This window comes from Lasioglossum baleicum, chromosome 9 (assembly GCF_051020765.1).
Source record: "Lasioglossum baleicum chromosome 9, iyLasBale1, whole genome shotgun sequence".
Classification (NCBI taxonomy): domain Eukaryota; kingdom Metazoa; phylum Arthropoda; class Insecta; order Hymenoptera; family Halictidae; genus Lasioglossum; species Lasioglossum baleicum.
The window spans coordinates 15,175,026-15,194,658 of NC_134937.1; the positions used below are offsets into that span (position 1 = coordinate 15,175,026).

The 19,633-nt window shown below is 35.7% G+C and overlaps 1 protein-coding gene across 6 annotated transcripts in view; it reads left to right on the forward strand.

The window, feature by feature from the left end:
* LOC143212299 (uncharacterized) overlaps positions 1–19,633 on the forward strand; it is a 34,928-nt gene that overhangs the window by 9,322 nt on the left and 5,973 nt on the right. For 3 of the 6 annotated variants that reach the window (XM_076430928.1, XM_076430929.1, XM_076430930.1), the window contains 4 exons: positions 1,670–2,021; positions 3,719–3,954; positions 5,740–5,920; positions 8,032–8,238. In XM_076430928.1, coding sequence (XP_076287043.1) covers positions 3,829–3,954; positions 5,740–5,920; positions 8,032–8,238 — 514 coding nt within the window. In that variant the 5' untranslated portion in view covers positions 1,670–2,021; positions 3,719–3,828. Of the gene's footprint in view, positions 1–1,669; positions 2,022–3,718; positions 4,071–5,739; positions 5,921–8,031; positions 8,239–19,633 lie in introns of those variants that run through there. The other 3 variants (XM_076430932.1, XM_076430931.1, XM_076430933.1) reach the window with 3 other exon arrangements.

Sequence of the window (19,633 nt, forward strand, 5' to 3'; positions counted from 1 at the left end):
AAAGTCGACCGAGTTACCGGATAAATTAACATACCACGACAGAAACATACACGCATACACGCCACTTCCGTCTTTTTGCTTCGTCAGCGTGTGTGCCCGCGTTCTCTAAATTGCTTTCTCGCTACGAATTCAAGAGCGCCGTACCACTGGCAACACTTTCTACGCCGCAGTAACTTGTAAAAGTGAACCTGATTCTCCACATAACTTCCTCCGTACATGATCCGTTCGTTTTGCACTCGCTTTCTGAAATTATTGCGAAACGTCGCCGCTTCGTAACGCCAGATATTCGTTTCTGGAGCAACGAGTTCCGGATTGAAACGCACGTGACTTGCGAAACACATAAAATGTTTGCTGGACCAGCGATTGCTGGGTCGCTTCCGACCCGAGCTGTCGAGCATATTTCTACCACAATTGAGTATCAACAAATTAGCGAACACTGCAACATTTACAGGAATCAGAATTCTAGTTTAGTACCTCTATCTAGAGCTCAAAATCATTTAATAGCGTCAGAGTCGCCAGATGATGGGAAAGGAGCACGAATTGAAGGGAATTAGTAACCAAATATTTATCTCCCTCTTTAATTTTTGTCATATATGCATAAATTCAGAAAGATCCATATTCCGAGATGATCACCGAATGTCGAAAATTTTAGTTATTGACATAAGGGTTAAATAAAGGCTCAACGATCTCAATAATCCCCTTAGGACTTCAACTCCGCCCTCCATTCTCTTCCGACATTTTTGACAAGCTGTGTCAAAGAATCGATTTGGTCCTACACTCAGTAAAATAAGTCTCCGTACACCCTTTAAAACACAATAACTTTTTTATAATTATACCAAATGACCTGATGTTTCGTAAGCAATTAGAAGCATTGGTTTACTGAATGATGTGAAAAAAATATTTTCTAAAAATTACAATTTACAAGGTTACATGCAAAAATAAAAATGGCACTTTATAAAACTTTTTTATTTGGGCCCTTAATATAAAAATTTAAAATATATGTTTTGTAGATCTATAGTAGTTACACACCTGCTAGAAAATTTTATCGAAATCGATTGACATACACACGAGCTACAAGCGGTTAAAAATGGTGAAAATACGACTTTTGATCAATTTCAGCTTGAAATCCACGGAATCATACATCTTTCGATGCGTGTCGTTTTTTCCTGCGTCAACCGATTTCGATGAAATTATCATGTGTAAAACTAACATAGATCTACAAAACATATATTTTAAATTTTCATTAGGGACCCAAATAAAAAAGTTTTAGAAAATGCTTTTCTTCTTTTTGCATGTGACCTGATCAATTGTAATTTTTCATCTAGTAAACCAATGCTTCTAATTGCTTACAAATAATCAAATCGTTTGGTACAATTATAAAAAAGTTATTCTGTTTTAAAGGGTGTACGGAGGCTTATCTTACCGAGTGTATATCTTTTCGTAGAGGCAAATCCCACGAAAATGTCTAGCACGATGCAGTTCCCCTATCGGCAGGTAATAACGGTTTCAGATTAACTGGAAAGCTCCGAATTCCCGAAGCGATCTCAATGATGCACGAACCGACTCGATGCACCGTCGATACAGCGCGTCGGTATAATTGATACAAATCGGTTCGATCGAGAAACGACACGGTATATTCCCATGTTGACGATACCGCTCTATTTTTCAGAGGTTTACGGGGTGACGGATGACGGTCGCACGTGACCGGCCACGTGTACCGCGCAGTGGAGAAATCGGGGACCGCTGATCATCCAGGATTCTCCGGGTGTTTCTCTTCTCCAGGGTTAACGGAAAGTCCGATGCGTGACTTACGACGTGTCGTTCGAGATTAAGAGAAATTTCCCTGCCGACTGCGGAGTCACGCGCTCCGATACCATCATTTTCAGGGGAACGAGTGAGTCATATTGCTCTAGACTCTAGAAGCAGGTGCGCTTCCGGGAAGTTGGAGATTTGCGGTCGAACTGCGATCTGGCCTCGCGTAGTTTCTCTGGCTTGAATCTTGATATGACGCGAGAACACAGGTAAACATACAGTAGCGGACGAAAGTTTAAAACGACTATCTTTTCAGTAGATTATCGCATTTTATTAGAGATGCTAAATGTCTAATAGTTGCCAATTGCTTTCGAGTGTCGAAGTTCAATAGAGTATCTTCTGACAGAATTCGATAAGGTGGAGAGTGACACCGATCGACGGCAGATTGCATGTATAGAGATTGAATGAAATTATGAAATAGAATGATCATCGACCTTTTGGCATGATACAGATGACAATCTTTTCCCCCACTCCGCTTTCATTCCAATGACGTTATTGGCTCGTAACTTTGCTCTCACCTATGCCACAAGGTTTACTGAACAGCACTGAAGCTAGGAAAAAGCTCATTAACATTCATTTGATCTTATGGTGGTTTTGGGAGCCCTGGGGTAGTCACACATAAATTCTAAAAAGGATGGATTAATCCTTCATCCGCTCTTTTTTTGAACATATTTTTGGAGCCATTTCTTTATGCATTTATGATAAAAATGGATAGGTAAAATATATCGCAATGGAAAGACATTAGAAGAATTTGTGAGCATTGTTACATTCTTTTCAATTTGTTAAAATTATTGAGAGAAGAAATATGTTTTTATTTATATAACTCCCGTTTCCCACAATTTATTTAAAAAGATTTTATTCTGTATAAAGAAATAGATAATACATAGAAGTATTTTATTTTCTGGATCAAATTGTTGCAATAGAAATATTTTATTTTGAGGTTCAGATTGTTAAAATAGAAATATTTTATTTTCGAAATTGTATATCTTATTTAAAATACTATTTTCTTTAAGCAAAATAAAATCTAAAATATTAAATAGTATTTGAAATATTTTTTTCGCCAAATAATGCCCACCTCTGTTCACTATCACTACAGATCGACTAATTGGACAATGTTTTTGGAACACATAAATGTCTAAATGAAATTGTGTATTTTATACGAAATTTGTATTAGTTTTTTGCGACCTAGCAGTTTTCATAATTTCACAACAACGCAACAACTTTGTGTTATGAGATTTATTTATCTAAAATTCGACTTTATAAATGAAACATAATCTGCTGCTTCGTAGCAAAATTAAAAAAATGAATTTCTAAGAAATACATATATGTATACAGGTAGGTCATTTGCAGTCCGTCAGGTAGCTCGTGTACCCACGTATGAATCACTGGGATGATAAGCGCATTACCACAATTTGTTCCCAGAAACGGAAATTACTTATGACTCGACCTATAATGTCTATAATTTTGTACAACTTTCTGCAACATTAACTGTTGTGTTTTCCAACATTAGCCTCCGTAAGCTTATTTATTCAACTACAATAATATAAAAATAGTACGAAATTTGGATAAATTCAATCCTGTCCATATTATAAAATATAAAATATTCATGAAGTAAAAAGTGTAAAACCTGAAAAGGTAATTAATCGATTTCGCTTGTGAACGGTTTAGGGCTGACCTGGGCGACGCTGGCTTGAAAAACACATGTTGCTGCTTCTCTCTTTCTCTTGCTCGGTAAGACAGTCCCCACCACGTCCACTCCGACAAAGGAGTAGCAGCAACATCTGTTTTTTGAGCCAGCGTCGCCCAGGTCTGGTTTAGGGTATCAGTAGCGTGCGAGGTTCGGTAGTTGTAGTGTTAAAAATGCGGGAAAAGGGGTACAAAAGAGATAAAAATGTAATGTTGACAGAACAATGACGACCTTGAAGTGAACGCGGAAAGAATCAGCCCGCGATCACCTCGTGTAACCGCAACCGCCGCGTCGGAAGTGGAAGAAGGAAGACGGAAGAAGCGCGCAGGATGCCGGGCGAGGTGCGCGCGCAGCCCTTAGGCTCGTCGACATACGGTGGTAGCACGATGCAACCGGACGAGGAGATTCAGTACGCGCCAAGGAGCCGTCCTGTTAGCTTTTATGACAATTTTAAGGTGAGCAAGAACTTCTGTGCCACGTGTTACTGTTTACGTTCGTGTCTTGTCAATAAGTCGGTGTTACGATCCGATCACGTGTCAACCGGTGTGCCAAATACGTCTTGTGTGCGAAGGTATGGTTAAATTCAACGCACATAATTTCAACAGAGTTACTTCAATTGCTGTATAATCCTTATTTTATTATTGTTAACCCTTTGCACTCGGAGCTGTTTTTTAACTGGAAAAATTAAAGATTTCTTCCGATCTAGAATATTTCCATTCCCTATGATTTTTTTGAAACTTTATGGATATGAAATTGGTACAATACTTCATACAATACCTAAATGTTTAGTAATTGATTCTGCATTGATTGCAAGAAATAAAAATCAAACCGAATGTTATTTCTCCCCTTAATGATTTTAATAGAGGAGAAATCATACATTGACATCTTGAATTTTTAAAATTTTTCAACAATTTTGATTTTCGTGTTTTCAATTTTGCTATAAATGCAGTTCATTGATTAGATACCAATATATTTAATAATGTAAACAATATTTTGATTAATGGTACAGCAATTTTTAGTGGTGCCTCAGAGGGGACAACCGAGTGCAAAGGGTTAATTTCATTATGAAATAATTATTATTATTTGAATTTTTAACGATACATTAAATACAAACAAAAATAGTGATGCAAACATTGCTCCGAATTGTGATATAATAATTTTTAAAGGGACTTGGAAGTATTGAGGATATATTTTAATATACTGGATGTTCTGTGATTAGTTTGCTAAGTAGTGTGTGAAATACAAATATCTCTTTTGTTTTTCATAATAAAAGAAAAAATTTAGTGGACAATATGATTTCGTTTAAAGGAGGATGAGACATGTTGAACAATACTTTTCTTTTGTCATACTTTTTGAGATTCTAAAGCCAACGACGTTATGAATTATATTATAATATTTTATACTAACAAAATAGTAATTATATTCTTAACTTAATATTGTTAATATTTACATTTAGAGCAAATGTTCTTATTTTTAGTATATGTTACATACCAAATTTATAATATTTTTAGAATATATTATACTTATATCTATTATCCCGTAAAGAGTAAGACCATTTTTATCACGACACACACACATTATGCACACATGAAATTCCATTAACACGATAAAAGCTATCGTATATATGAACATGGTTTTATAAACTTCGCCAACGTCGAGTAGCATAATAATCGTTATCCGCATTCACGTGTTGAGTGTCATTTCATAAACACGCCCGGGAAAGTACAATTTACGTCGACATAACGCAATACGAGAATTAGTAATGCATGTAACGCGAGAAGTTACTTTGCTTGATTCATCATAGCGAATCCGTAACGTGGTGTAATTATTCTCAGAGAAATAATTTACAAATATATATTATATTTCTCTCTCTTTTTCGATTGTAATATAACTATTGGGTTGGAACAAAAGCTCGTAATGTTTTTAAATTAAAATTCAAAGACAAAATTAAGATATTTATTCATACGTTTATCCAATAACATGATAAGTTATCTCGAAAATGTTAAAAAGTAATATATGTAAAACAGAATAGATAATGTCTTGTAGAATATATTTTGAATTTCAAGTTGAAAACGCTCGAAATTTTCTTTCTAACCCAATAGTTTCAAAGAAACTCTTTTTGGACACAATTATTTGGTACATAGAGTAGTTGACAAATAGATGAATGATCCGCTATTTTAAGGCCAAAACCAGTAGACCATGATCCATTTAAAGTAATCGGTGCATTTTTCTGCATACAGGACGTGCCGATGGTGGCACCTTGCGTGACTTCCGCTTTAAGCGCCGACAATTTGAACCAGGTTCGTGACAACATCAGCACGTCGATGGCTGCGGCTAACAACAATAATAATAATAACAACAGAGTGAGCAGTGCAGTCAGTGCCGGGAATGTGTCGAAGGTCCACAGCGTCAAAGTAACAGGTAATTAAAAAAATAATCATCCCTTGAATATATTTTTATTTTATTGGTTATATATCGTCTTGCCTCTCCGCTTTGGTGAGGACTCCTTTCTTCGTTCTTATACAATTTTACATAGGTAATCAATTTAATTTGTACCAATTTCGTATAAGCAAATTGATACATGAAGATTTGAATTTTGAAAAGCAATGGACTCATTAAAAACAATTTTAGCTTTTTAGTTTAGTATTTTAGCTTTTGTTATGTTATGTTAATGTTAAACTAGCTACAAACATATACAGATTCATTTGCAAATAATTTTGTTTTATTTTAAATAAAATATAACAGCCTCTTAGGACTTTATTAAATTATTGAGTTCAGCAAATATCAGACAGACGCGCGTCTGCTATCTATAAATACATTAAACTCGGACCATTTTCTAGGTGCGCTCACGACTCGCTCTTCGTTTTCTAATCTTATTCTTGACGAGATGTTGTTTACAATTGCACATTCTATGCCAGCCAGCCGTCTTTCTTTAAAAATTCGTTTTCATCTTCTTCTACATGTTCGTCTTACGTTAACTCGAATTTACTTTTAATACCAAGTAGTCTGTAAGACAATATTTTTTTTAAAAAATTAATTTCCGCCTTTATCTTGATTTTTACAATCAACATTCGTGAACATTCTTATAGTATCAAATAGTTTGCATATCTTCTTCCAAAATTTGGTTTTTCTCATTTTCATATTTAAAAACGACATCGATTGCGGTCAACTTTTGTGAATTTACTTACAACGCCAGATTTGCGGTAGAGACTATTTTTTTCAAGTCTGGTATCATCAATCGGATCGAAGAGTGGCATTGTCGGTGCGGAACAAAATTGGAGGTGCCACTGCACTATCCTAGGAAAGTTGTCCCGCTGAAAATAGAACGGTCGCGAGTGAAATTCGGTCGTCGCTGTACCCGAGCCGGCGTTCAAGCGAACTTTCTCGAATTTCATTTTGTTCGTGCGCGCTCTGCTCGATTCCCGCGAACATCTTTGCACAACAAAACCGAGCTGAACATTTCGCGCGCTTTCTAAGCATACCTTCGGATAAACGTAACGTCGTTGTCGTTGACGTCGCAGTCGACTGTATATGTATACGTATACAGTTTTCCTTTGACCTGTTCCGCGACGCGAACTTGTTTGAAACAAAGGCTGATCGCAACGTTGCGGCAAACAATAAATAATTTTGTCCCTTTCTTAATGCTAGACACTTTCAACCCTTTGCATCAATTATTTATTAATTTTTTCATAGCTACTAAAAATTCACAATCACAAATTTTCAGGACTATCTGTACGGGATTAGGAATCTGTATGGGGCTAGAAAAAATTATTTTATACTTTTTAGTCCATTTTTTTAAACGTGTTTTTAAAAAATTTATTTTATACTTTTTAGTCCGTTTTAAAAACGTGGTATTTTTAAAAAATTTATTTTTATTTAAATAACTATTTTCTGCTTTTTAATCTTATGTGTTTACATTTTTTCAATGAATTTTAAACATTTTGATAAGTTTATGACAGAGACATGTAGTAAACAGACGGTATTGCGACCGCCGCGTCACATCGAAAACAAACGTCATAGTAAAATGTCAAAGATGAAGGTTCGACGGAGAATCTCAGTGCAACTGTTCTTTCGCTTGGTAAACAAACATTATAGTATAATAGTAACTATAGTATAGTAGTAACTTTGTAAACACCGCACGGAGCTCGAGCGCACACTGAGCTCCTTCGGTGCGAAGCGGGAGTAGGGAGCGCTGTCTCGCGGAGTGGGGATCGCTGAACGCGATCACGTACTATCGAGCGTTGCGCGAGGAGGTGTAACGGCTAACTTGAATTGTTTATATCTCCTAAACGCATAGGCTTTTTCAAAATTTTTTTTAAAAATATTGCATTGTCATTGAGTTCTGAGCTTTGTTTAAAATTTCAAGTCTCTAGCTCATCGGGAAGTTAGTTTAAAATCAATTGCAAAATTGCAAAATCCGTAATATTCGGAATGGTCACCGGAGTAGTTTGTTCCTTCTGGCCATAAACAATTTTTAAACGATCAGGTACAGGATGGAGATCCGGTTAATGACGGTCAATACCTGTTTACAGTGACAGGTGCAGTGTCGACGGGAAACATCGGCAGGATCTATCGGCCCGAGAAGGACAAGGAACTTGATCGGGCACCGTCAATGGCGAATTGCTTGTCAACCACGGTTCCCGTTAATTTGGCAGCCTCGCAGATCGCTGGTCGGCACACACCCACAAGAAATTCCCTCAGGCACAGCAGGATGATTGTGTTGCATCGGACCGGTCAGCGTGAGTGAATGCATTTCTTTTATCTGACCGTTTGTTGCGTGTACACTTCCAGACAAAAGCGTTCGTCCATTATACGGTGTGTACCATTTTAAATTTCCAAGCCTGTCAACTTTGAGAGCCAAATCTCGACTTGTGCCAAAAGTACACTACTGTGCAAAAGAAAGAAGCACCCAGTATAATTATAAGATATGATGACAGCGGATTTTATAGACAGCGGATTTTATGCATTTATGATAAAATGAGTAGGTGTAATTTAAAACAGTAAAAACACTAGAAGAATTTAAAAATACTGTTATATTATTTTCAACCTGTTAAACAATATTAACAAACAAAATAAATTACTATATCCCCCTTTAGCTTGTTGCAATTCGGGTAGGAAATTTTTATTTTGCATAAAGGTCCGCTGTTAACAATGACAAACAATATCTTCATGTAGAAATTGTATTCTACAATGATCGATTTATTGCATTTAAAGTATTAGATAATCCGCAATAACGCATATTCTCTCAGAACTATTCCATTAAACAGCGGAATCCTTTCTCAAAATTCACTGTGTTCTTATTTGATTTTTTACGCTTTTCTATGCAATATGGCCGGGTGTATGTTCAAGTAGGATTTTGAAAACGTCTCGAGGCTAGCAATAATATGTAATATCAAATAGAAAATGGGCTGCAATTTCAAAATTCAGTATTGACCTTCGTAGGCTTTTTCACGGTCGCCTCAAGGTTGAATAAATAGATCTAAAACATTTTGTCACATCACATTCATATTTTTTGAGATAGTTGTCCTGCGTTGGCTCTCCTGGCAATTTAAATTGGGACACCCCGTACACACGGTGATGTAAAAGAAACCGATCTGAAATTTAACAGACTTGGACGCTTAGGAAAAAGTAAAACAAATGGATTTTCAAAATAGAAATTAATTGGAAGTTTTTACGTACTGAAGCTACGTAACATTTTACCAGTTACAGTAACAATATTGCATACAACGAGATTCAACATTGTTAGTCGATGTTTGATAACGATTTAGAGGTCGTTTGTTATAATTGGATTGAGCAAATTTATATAAATTTTTACAGACAGGTTTAGAGAAACTTTAAATTGAACCGTAGCAGAAAATTGAATATATAATACATAGAACGGTGCTAAACTGATTTTAAATTAATCTCTTCAGGGAAAAATTTTATAAAATCGCAGGAACAGGTGATATACAGGGTGAGTCACCAAACGTTACCACCTCAAATATCTTTGTTGTTTCTAAAGATACGTAAAATATGGTAAGGACAAAGTTGAATGGTACAATGGGGCTGACACGATGCAAAAAAAAAATTTTGTTTTTATGTCATTTTTTCAGAGATATGAAGGTGACCTTCATTTTTTTAAATGGAATGAGGTATTTTTTAATACATCAATCGATGCAGCTGGACATTCGTTATAATATAGTACTAACCTATGTATGTCGAAAAGTTATTAGTTCAGGAGATATTTCAATTTAAATAACTCTAAAATACCATTACTGTCGTACTACGACGTCAGTGTTTACTTACTTATGTAACGTCTTATCACGACAGTAATGGTGTTTTAGAGTTATTTAAATTGAAATATCTCCTGAACTAATAACTTTTCGACATACATAGGTTAGTACTTTATTATAACGAATGTCCAGCTGCATCGATTGATGTATTAAAAAATACCTCATTCCATTAAAAAAAATGAAGGTCACCTTCATATCTCTAGAAAAAATTACATAAAAACAAAATTTTTTTTTTGCATCGTGTCAGCACCATTGTACCATTCAACTTTGTCCTTACCATATTTTACGTATCTTTAGAAACAACAAAGATATTTGAGGTGGTAACGTTTGGTGACTCACCCTGTATAATAATTTATTATGACGTATGATATTTTAGGATTATTATTTTGATATTAATTAGTCATCGACACGGATCTCACGCAACAGTTCGCACGATCTCTCTTTTAAGCTGCTTCGTTGACCAACTTCAGAAAAATGAAATACCCTGGATTAACTTGAGCCAGTGGCCGGCTAAGGGCTTTGAAAGTTATCTAGGAGCTTTGGAAACTTTTATTGAGGGTATTAGAATTGGATTAGGCAGTTCGAAAGAAGTTCTTCGAAGGCTTGAGTAACCGTTTCCTGGAACTCGTGTGTGGTTTTTGTCCTAGGAAAGCCATGTTCGTGGCAAAATAGATTTCCATCTTCGTAAACACTTTACAAATTAATTCATAAATTGTCTTGTCTCTAAAAACATTTCAGCTTTAACAGCCTACAGGAAAATTATAGTATAATATATTTTATAATATACATATGTATATGTTTAATGTATATTATTTTATGTCGTCAAATATTATCTGCAAATCTGAAACTTCCGTAATTTAAAGAAATTGGAACGAAAGAGAGAATGTGATATACTCCATAAAAATGGAAAGTGCAATAAACTTGACCAAACTATGAAATGTATGCTTTATTAGATCAGTTATGCTACGAATATATGAAATCTGCATTTAATTATGATTGCAACTTTCTTTTCTGCCATGCCACGTTTCATTGCAAAAATCGAAGTTAAAGATGGTGGAAAAAGCGAACAGACTTTGTAATTGTCCATTCTATTTCGCGATCATTCATTTGACTGAGTATAGCACCATGAGATACTATAATAAAGTATGATAGATAAATTAGATTGGCCAGGAAAACAAAAAGAAGTTAATTCGATGTTACTAGCAATAATGATACATCGTTTACGTCGATTACTAACAAAATCGCCTACGAATGCGGTTCTCGAACAAGAAACAGCTGCGCAAAAAATGATTGTTTATCCGCGGGGCATCTGATTCCAACGCGCGACCGTAGGATTTCCTTTTTTCTCGGTTTGCGTTTTCTCGGTTCGCGTTGGATAGTGGAGACGCAACGCTTGTTGATTAACGAAATCAGAGATCGGAACAAATACGTCACCGAAGCTCGAATGTCACGGTGCGGCCTTTCACGGTGCAATAAACATTCACGAGAACAGGAAAACGGATTGCCTCCACGTGGTATTAATAATTCATAGTTGCGCACGAGGATCTGAATAGTTCGATCTGCTTTTTTCCTTGTTCCGCGACATCGAACACGGTTCGATCGAAAAATTCCGTTTCGCGGATCGTTTAGAAATCGAATTTCAGCTATGCACGACTCCACGTGTTCCTGATTTTTGCAATGTTCTTGAGAATTTTATTTTATGAATACTTACAAGATATTAAGGCATACCGTAAGTAAGCAATGTGGATTTTTTAAATGTTTTTTTTTTAATGTTGCAAAGTGAGATATAAAAACATAATCTCAATTATTAATTTTCGAAATATTTTCTTTTATAATTTAGTACAACCTATTAGATGATTGCATAAGCTCGTGCCCGATTTTCACAGATGCCGCAAACTGTACTTTTCTAGAATTAGAAAAGAATGGTGACTATATGTATAATTGATTAATAAAGCTGTATTCTTTCAAATTTAACCATTGAATTGTATTTTCAAATCGGGCACGAACTTATGCAATCATCTGATACTTATATGAATTTATTCAAATATGAGTACATACATATAAAATATTAGGCGATTCCGTAAGCAATATAAATTTTGTTTAGTGTTTTTACAAAGTGAGATACAAAGACATACTCTTGCAAAAAATTTAGCACAGCTTATTTACATCAATTTATCAATTTATTTTCTAAAAGCAACAACGAAAATTCACAAATTACACAAATTAATTTGTGACTCTTACTACGTAGCTCTTCTAATCAATTGTAACTTATTTATTCACTTATGTAACAGTCCAGTAATAGATAGCGGATTTTATGAATTTACGACACAAAAACACGAGTTGATGCAATTTAAACCATAGAAACATTATAAGAATATAAGAATGTCAATATATATATCAGAAAAGAAAAGGTCTACACGGTTACTGTTTTTTGTAATTGGTGTAAACAATTTTTATTTCGCATAATCATTCGTAGTCTATTCATTAATTACTTGTAAGTTGGACTCGATGCATAGAAAGTGATGCAGATTTAATTTCTCTACCAAGAAAAGGCTACGAATTAATTTGTTTACCTGATATGTAGTTGTCGAGAGAAAAAAAACTTTGTTACTGAACAATGTGGACACGATGGAAGAAATGTACGAGAAACAATCTATTTATAAATCCCCATGAGATACGTAGTACGATTGTATTACAGTAGATATGTATAACGTTATCTCATTGTCATTAATCCAAAGGGAACGTAGCTTGACGCAGTCTGGGTCATTTGAAACTCCAAAGACAAGAATAACTTCAAATGCTTAGCTCAATCTTTCCAAAGAAAGACACTTGACTCTCGGAATGAATTATGCAGTTCATAAAACACAGCACTTCTATTTGCATAAGAAAATTATTACACAGAAAATTTCTATAAAATTTTCCGATTCAGGAAGCATTTCGAAATTGTTTTTGCGTTTGGTTCCAAGACTCCGTTCCAAATCTTCAGTATATTGAGCGTATTTAATTAGTAGATGAGGTATTTTGTTGTTCGAACCCGACGAGGAGGTCGTTTTTAATCGTTTTAACGACGCGGGGAAAATTGATCGATCAACAGCATCGACGGTATCGTTGACTTTCTCTCCAAGGACAGGCTGAAAGTGCATCGGTGGGCAGGTGTCGTAGCAAGTAATCAGTGCTCGTCGGAATGCCACCGGCCCAGAACAGGTCAATTTTTCTTGGGGTCTTCTCAATGATCGTCGCCATTACTTCGCGACGGTGTGGCCTTCTCTTGCAATTTCACGGCGCGATGGCGGCACAAGCTTGACGTTGGACAGTCTTTTCATTCCGACCACGAACATTTCAAAATTTTTGTCACCTTTTAATACTCGGATTTTTAAAAATTCTCGAATTTATCGGGATTCCCGAAAAAGTAGGGATTCTCGAATTTATCTGGATTCCCGAAAGAATCGGGGTTTCTGAAAATTCCGAGAACCCTGTAATCATCTATATTCGTTTTAATGAATACATTCACGGTTTCGAATTTTTTATTCTAGATGTTTTCGAAATTGAAAGAATGTTGTCCATCACGAATTCTTTTCAAGAGTGTTTTATGTCATATTCTCGAAATTTTCAGGAACCCGATTTCTTCGCACACCCCTAGTAGTTACCATCGCAAACGACACGGAATGAAATCTTGATTTTACGACCTTCCGACAACGTTTAGATGGAATTAATTCACGAGATTCCGCAGCCGAGTCATTAGCGCTTGTTAGTATAAACGTTTTCTAGTGTTCTACGAAGCAAATGCCAGAATTTATCAGTTGAAATTCACTGCGTTCACGATTAAAATCGTCTCACGGCAGCCAGGTAGCCGCAGGATTTGCACGCTTCTTGGTCCGCTGGCCACCGTTCTCGGCTTAAAGTGGTTACACATGGTTCTCTCCGAACAGCGGAAGTGGTAAGCCGGAAATATATCGTGTGAGCATTTTCGACTGCACTGTGTTCTCGTTTCGATTTTCTTGTAGAATCTTCGTAAACATTCCCACAACCGAGATTAATTTGGAAATGTAAGAAACACGTTTTGAGCACTAACATTCTTATAATTTGTTTTTGACCACTAATAATAGTTTGTAAACATTTTCAAGGAAAATTAGATATGAAATAGAAAACAGTAGAAACACCAGAGAACATAAAGATTCTTCTGTTATTTTTTATTGTACTACGATTGTATTAGGGATAGAAATTATAGGAGATTCATGAGTGAAAATTATCCATACGATTAAATATGATTACGCGTTACGATAATTAAATTTCTCTCCATAGCTTAATCATAATGTTTATTGAACGGTGGTCGACGTTGCTACCCGCTCGTAATGATCGGAATCCTTTTCCTGGATTTCAAAAGAAATTTCTCCGAATGTTATGAACCTTGCGCGATCACAATTAGCCAAGTTCAGTTTATGTAACTAGTTATTACACCGGAGTCGTGTTCGCTTTCAAAAGGAGTACGGTTGCAGTGTTATTGTGCATCGTCATGCTGGTTTCGCGAAAAGTTTCTCGTTTCGCCTTGAAACACGAAACACACGAGCTGTTGTTCAAATTCTGTCACAATGAATTTTACTTAGCAAAATTGTTTCGTGAATTCTGACATTTTTAGACTTTAGGATGTCAATATTACTTCTGACAATAAGTCAGTCGCGTAATTTTTAAAAAAGTGTTCGAGGTTCGGCAAATTTTTTAAAAAGGAAGTATAACAAATTTTGAAATACTGAATTATTTTAAATAATTTATAATTTTTGTATTTCAGAAATAACAAAGAATTTATTTTTATTTGATGTTGAAATCAAATAATGTTTCATTTTAATTACATTGTTTAAATAAAATCATAAATAATTTAACCTCCAGAAGAGGCAATTAAAGTAACTAAATTAATTATTAAATTATGATTAAAGTTCTGCTGCATATATTCAATGATCAAATGAAAAATTATTTGAGTTTGAATTGGTTTAAAAATTCAGAAGAGAATTAGGAATTTTTCAAAAATTATTTGGCTGTTCAAACATTTGATTATTTCACAAATAGTTCATTTGGATCATGCTCAAGCCTGATTAACCTTCAATTACTCGCACTCCAATTTCTACATAACTGGCTGCATGTAATTCTGCATATCACTCCAACATAAACAAATTTTTATTCAGTGAAATAGCTACTTCATTGCAAAATAAATATTTACTAGTGTAGATTGCACCTTTGTTCATGCTTGAAACAATAAATTTAAGGTTTTGAGATTGTAAATACTATATGCGAATAATTAGAAGTTAACCCTTAAGTGGTACCTATAGTGTTTAGACCGACTATAAAATATCATCCCAGGACCTCTTTAAAATTTTCTTTAAATTGTTTCAGAGACTTTCGAGTATATTATTGAAGACTAAATAATCAAAATGTTCTAAAGAAGTTAAAAAATGTTGACATTTGCAATTTTCATACGATACATTAGCTGGAGCTACTGCACAGAGATTTTGTTTGGGTCATGAGAGACCCCAGTATAACAATTAAGGGTTAACACTATATCGATCAATAGCAACATGAAAAAAGGAATTTCTAGCGAAACCCGCAAAATAGATCATGCAATCGTTGTGACCACTGTTTAACCATGTAACCCAAATGTGGGAATGTGCTGGGTGGTGCGTTTTTATTATCTGTTGGCCTCGATACATGGATAATGACGGAGCGTGCGACTTGCGTAAGAAGAAACACGGTAATTGTGCAACCGCATTGTAGAGAATTGCTGTCGCCCACTATATTTCCGATCCCTTGAAAATCCTTTACCGCCTCAGATGTCGACGCTGTGCATTCACCCTTCACTCGTGACGGATTCAATGACTGCATGTCGAAACGGAAATCACGACCAAAAAGCTCCGTAGAAAATCTTTTAAAATCTTCAATTTTCCTCAAACAAAAATCATCTTCCTTAACAAATCGAAAAAGAATCGTCAAACTATTTATTGCAAAATTCTTTTGGAGCAAACTATTATACATAACAGAATCGAAGAGCTTAATAGGATAGTAACAATATTTTTTTTTCACTTTATGTTCTATGTGTATTCAAAAGCAGACCATACATACTCTTCCTCCCAGAAATCTCCATTTTTACAAAAATGTTAACATGTTCATCTACTTAGCTCTTTAATTGTGTTGACCGGGTCACTAGAACTATTATATTAGCACTAGGTTTATGGAGGTCTAGAAATAACTATTTCACATTATTTTATAAACATAAGAAGAATGTGTCCATCCAAATTTTTGGCCATTTTTCCAATAGTATATACCATAAGAAATAAATTTGGTAAATAATTCCTCGGGGAAGCATCTTTACAATCTTAATAATCGCAAATTAAGAATAAACCTGTATTAAACCTGTATTAAATGTAAACCTGGTATTAAATTTTGTAAACGTAGAATACCACTAGATTCGCTATATTCGAGGTCTGTACAGTATACTCTATTTCCTGTGATGAAAAATTTTATCGATGTACGCCCCGCAGTTTATTTTTTCCGCGTGTAGACTGTAGATTCGTCTAGAAATAGAAACTGACGAACAGAGATACGTCGGGATCAAGATTGTCCATGTGGAAGAGAAATCGATTCGACGCTAGTGTACGCGAAAGAAGCTTATTCTTACTTCACGTTGCCCACATAATACAGATAAATATTTAATAAGTTAGATTGAATACTCTGCATATATCTGATACGTTCGACCCCTTTGTGACGCTCACTAGTCACGTACATATGGCTGTTTAGAGGGAACTATGCTTTTCTTCGAGGTCACTATCGGTAGCAGTAATTGAACGTAGGAGACTAACAAATTCTAGTGTGTAAAAAAATTATTTTCTCCTTTTTAGTGCATTTTAATATAAGCGTGGTTTTTAAAAAGTTTTTTTCATATATTTTTTTATTAGACTGGTCAGAATCTTCATCACGAGTCTGATTCGATGTTTTACTGCAAGGGGTGACTAAGAGTTGATTTCACCCTTCTAGTCTAAGCTCTCGTCTTATATTCTCAATTCGTTAAAAATAATTTATAAAGCATTTATTCTTTCGCTAACGGTGTGTTTCGAAGACCTTCGGTCGCAAGAAAGGTGTTTTTGAAGTGTTCTACCGTGAAGATTCGCAGGGCCAAACCCGTTCTTAGATCCATATCATTATACTCGAGGCGAGAAGCCCCGAATAGATCAATTCTTCTCCATCCCCATTCTCCGTGGCCTCTCTCGGTACAGTTAGAGCTCGTTTGGTATGCTATCCTCGCTCAAACGAGACTCGTATCGATTGCAGCACCGTCTCGAACGAGAAATGTGACGACGTTCTTGCGGCTCCGGTCGTCGTAAACTTCATATTTCCTTCTCGCACTCGCCAGTCAACGATCTACCGTCATTAATATGCCGTCCCTGTCGCGTAATATCCGGCGAAAGTGAAAGAATTCCCTTGAAAAGGGAGCGCTATGCGCGCCCCGCCGAGTGCAATCTGCAAGCCCTCGACCGCCGAACTCGGACTCGCCGTCACGATACAATGGATCCATTGAAATTTGAAATTCTATCCGCAGCCGCGTCACAATGACCGCATTACTATTGCAAATTGTCCAGAATGCTTCGCAGGTACGGTAGGATTCTCGAGAAACCTCGTTTCTTGACGCCTCTTCATCCCTTATTTCTCTCTCGAGGAGCTATTCCCGTTTAGAGTCGACATTTCGGACAATTTATGGGATCAAAGTTAGATTATTATCGGTAAAGTGTTTTGAAATTGTGCAGACAGTTTTTACTTTATTTTAAGACAACATAATGTAATTTTTTATGCAATTTTTCTCCTTCGAATTTTACACACATACATATAATTTAGAGATACCTTTACGTACTGAAAATATATCAAGATTGACAATAGTTTTTCTTACCGAAAAAGTTTCAATCCCAACAAAAGAAGAAATCAGAGACCAGCCATTTTGACTATTCGGTAGATCTAGTGTTACGAGATAATTTTAATATTAGATTTTATTCAGGAACTAAAATTTAAATTTGTAGCAAAATGATGTCTGTTTAAAGTTGATACTGCATTTCGTCGGTAAAAAAATTGCGTTAGACATTGAAAGGTGAACAATAACTCTATTCTTCAATTATAGTTATAAGATACGTTTATTAAAAATTTGCAATGTCAGACTGTATGTAGAAACTAAAATTTGCATTTAAAACATTATGACGTTCGTTTACCCACGGTCCTTTAAAAAATCACAAGTCTCACGTCTGTAACACGAAAATTAAAGCAGTACAAAGTCTCCATTGGACATTAAATTGAACATAATAAACCCGAGACGCATGAACAAAATCAATGCATTCGCCTAAACGCATCACGGTCCACAATTGACCATAAGCGTCGGACAACATACCCGATTTCCTTTAAAAAATTCACAAGTCTCACGTCTGTAACACGAAGATTGAAGCAGTACAAAGTCTCCATTGGACATTATATCGTTCAACATAAAACCTGAGACGCATGAACGAAACGCGTTCACCTAAACGCACCACGACTGACCACAAGGGTCGGAGAGTTCCCGCTTATGCGAGCATTGAAGTCTTCGCTAGTCCCCGCGTCGATCTCTTTGTGATTTCTTCACAATGAACGGCTTGCAGTTCAACAACTAGTGATCTCACCCCTTTATAAACCAAGTTCCGAATGAAAAAATTGTTTCCCGTAGAACTCTGTACGTTCCGTGATCCTGCAGAGTCTCATTGAAATCATAATTTTCGCATCTGCTTGTCAGTTTCGCGCGGTCATTATCCACCGGTCGACGGTTTTACGAGGGTTCGTTACTGTTCACGTGGAGAGCGATCCATCGTGATTATTATTTCCCTCGGTAAGGCGGATCTCTGCAACCTCTCGACTGCAATCTTAAGCCGCAAGGAATTATTCCTGAGGATTATTTCCCCTACTGGACGACCTTTCCCAGAGTCCTTCTGGGAATTCAGCCTACGCCAGACTCGAATGCGTGAACAGGAAAAGCTGGCTGAACACAACTGTAATAGTGCATTGTTTTTATTTCTTGTCCATCCTGCATCGATAACTTTTAGAAATGAAAACATCCATTGTCTGACTCTCATCGAATATGACTTTCCTTGTTCTCAAAACTTGATTTGTTCACTACAACGAATCAATGTGGATGTGACGATAAGTTATTTAATTTATACATATTCTTCCTGTGATAGTGAATAATAAAGTTCATGAATAATAAATCCAGCTCTGCAGGACATACCACATTTTTAAACACAGTTAAAAAGATATGAAAAATCGATACAAGGAATATAATCCCAGATGAAGTTATTAGGTGACGTTACTAGGGGTGACTTGTAGGTTCATAATTGAAATTGCTATTACTGTTGAAGAGTCTATTAAAAATGCATTAGCCACGGACCATGGACTCGTAACAATTACGAGATAATCGCCAGTAGGTAATTTTTTTAAATAGGACACTTTAGGAGTTGTTAGGAACAAAATTTTAAAAATTAGTCGAAGTGCAATGTGTTCACCCAATTACATCATTAATGAATGTATGCGTGCTATTTTCCTGCACGACAAAATTAATCTGTTGTTAATATCAGCAGTATATGTATACAATAAATAACCATCTCTATAACAAATATGTACAAATTACTGAAACATTTCATTCGTCCTTCTGATGTAAATGGGTTAAAAACCTGTTGTACTTCAAGGCTATCTGTTTACATGTCTCTCAATAGTTATTCTAAAAAAATCTTAAAAATCACTTGTTTTCACTATCGCTGAAACCTCCCTTAACCCCTTACCGTACAATATATCGAGTCAAACCATGATGGAG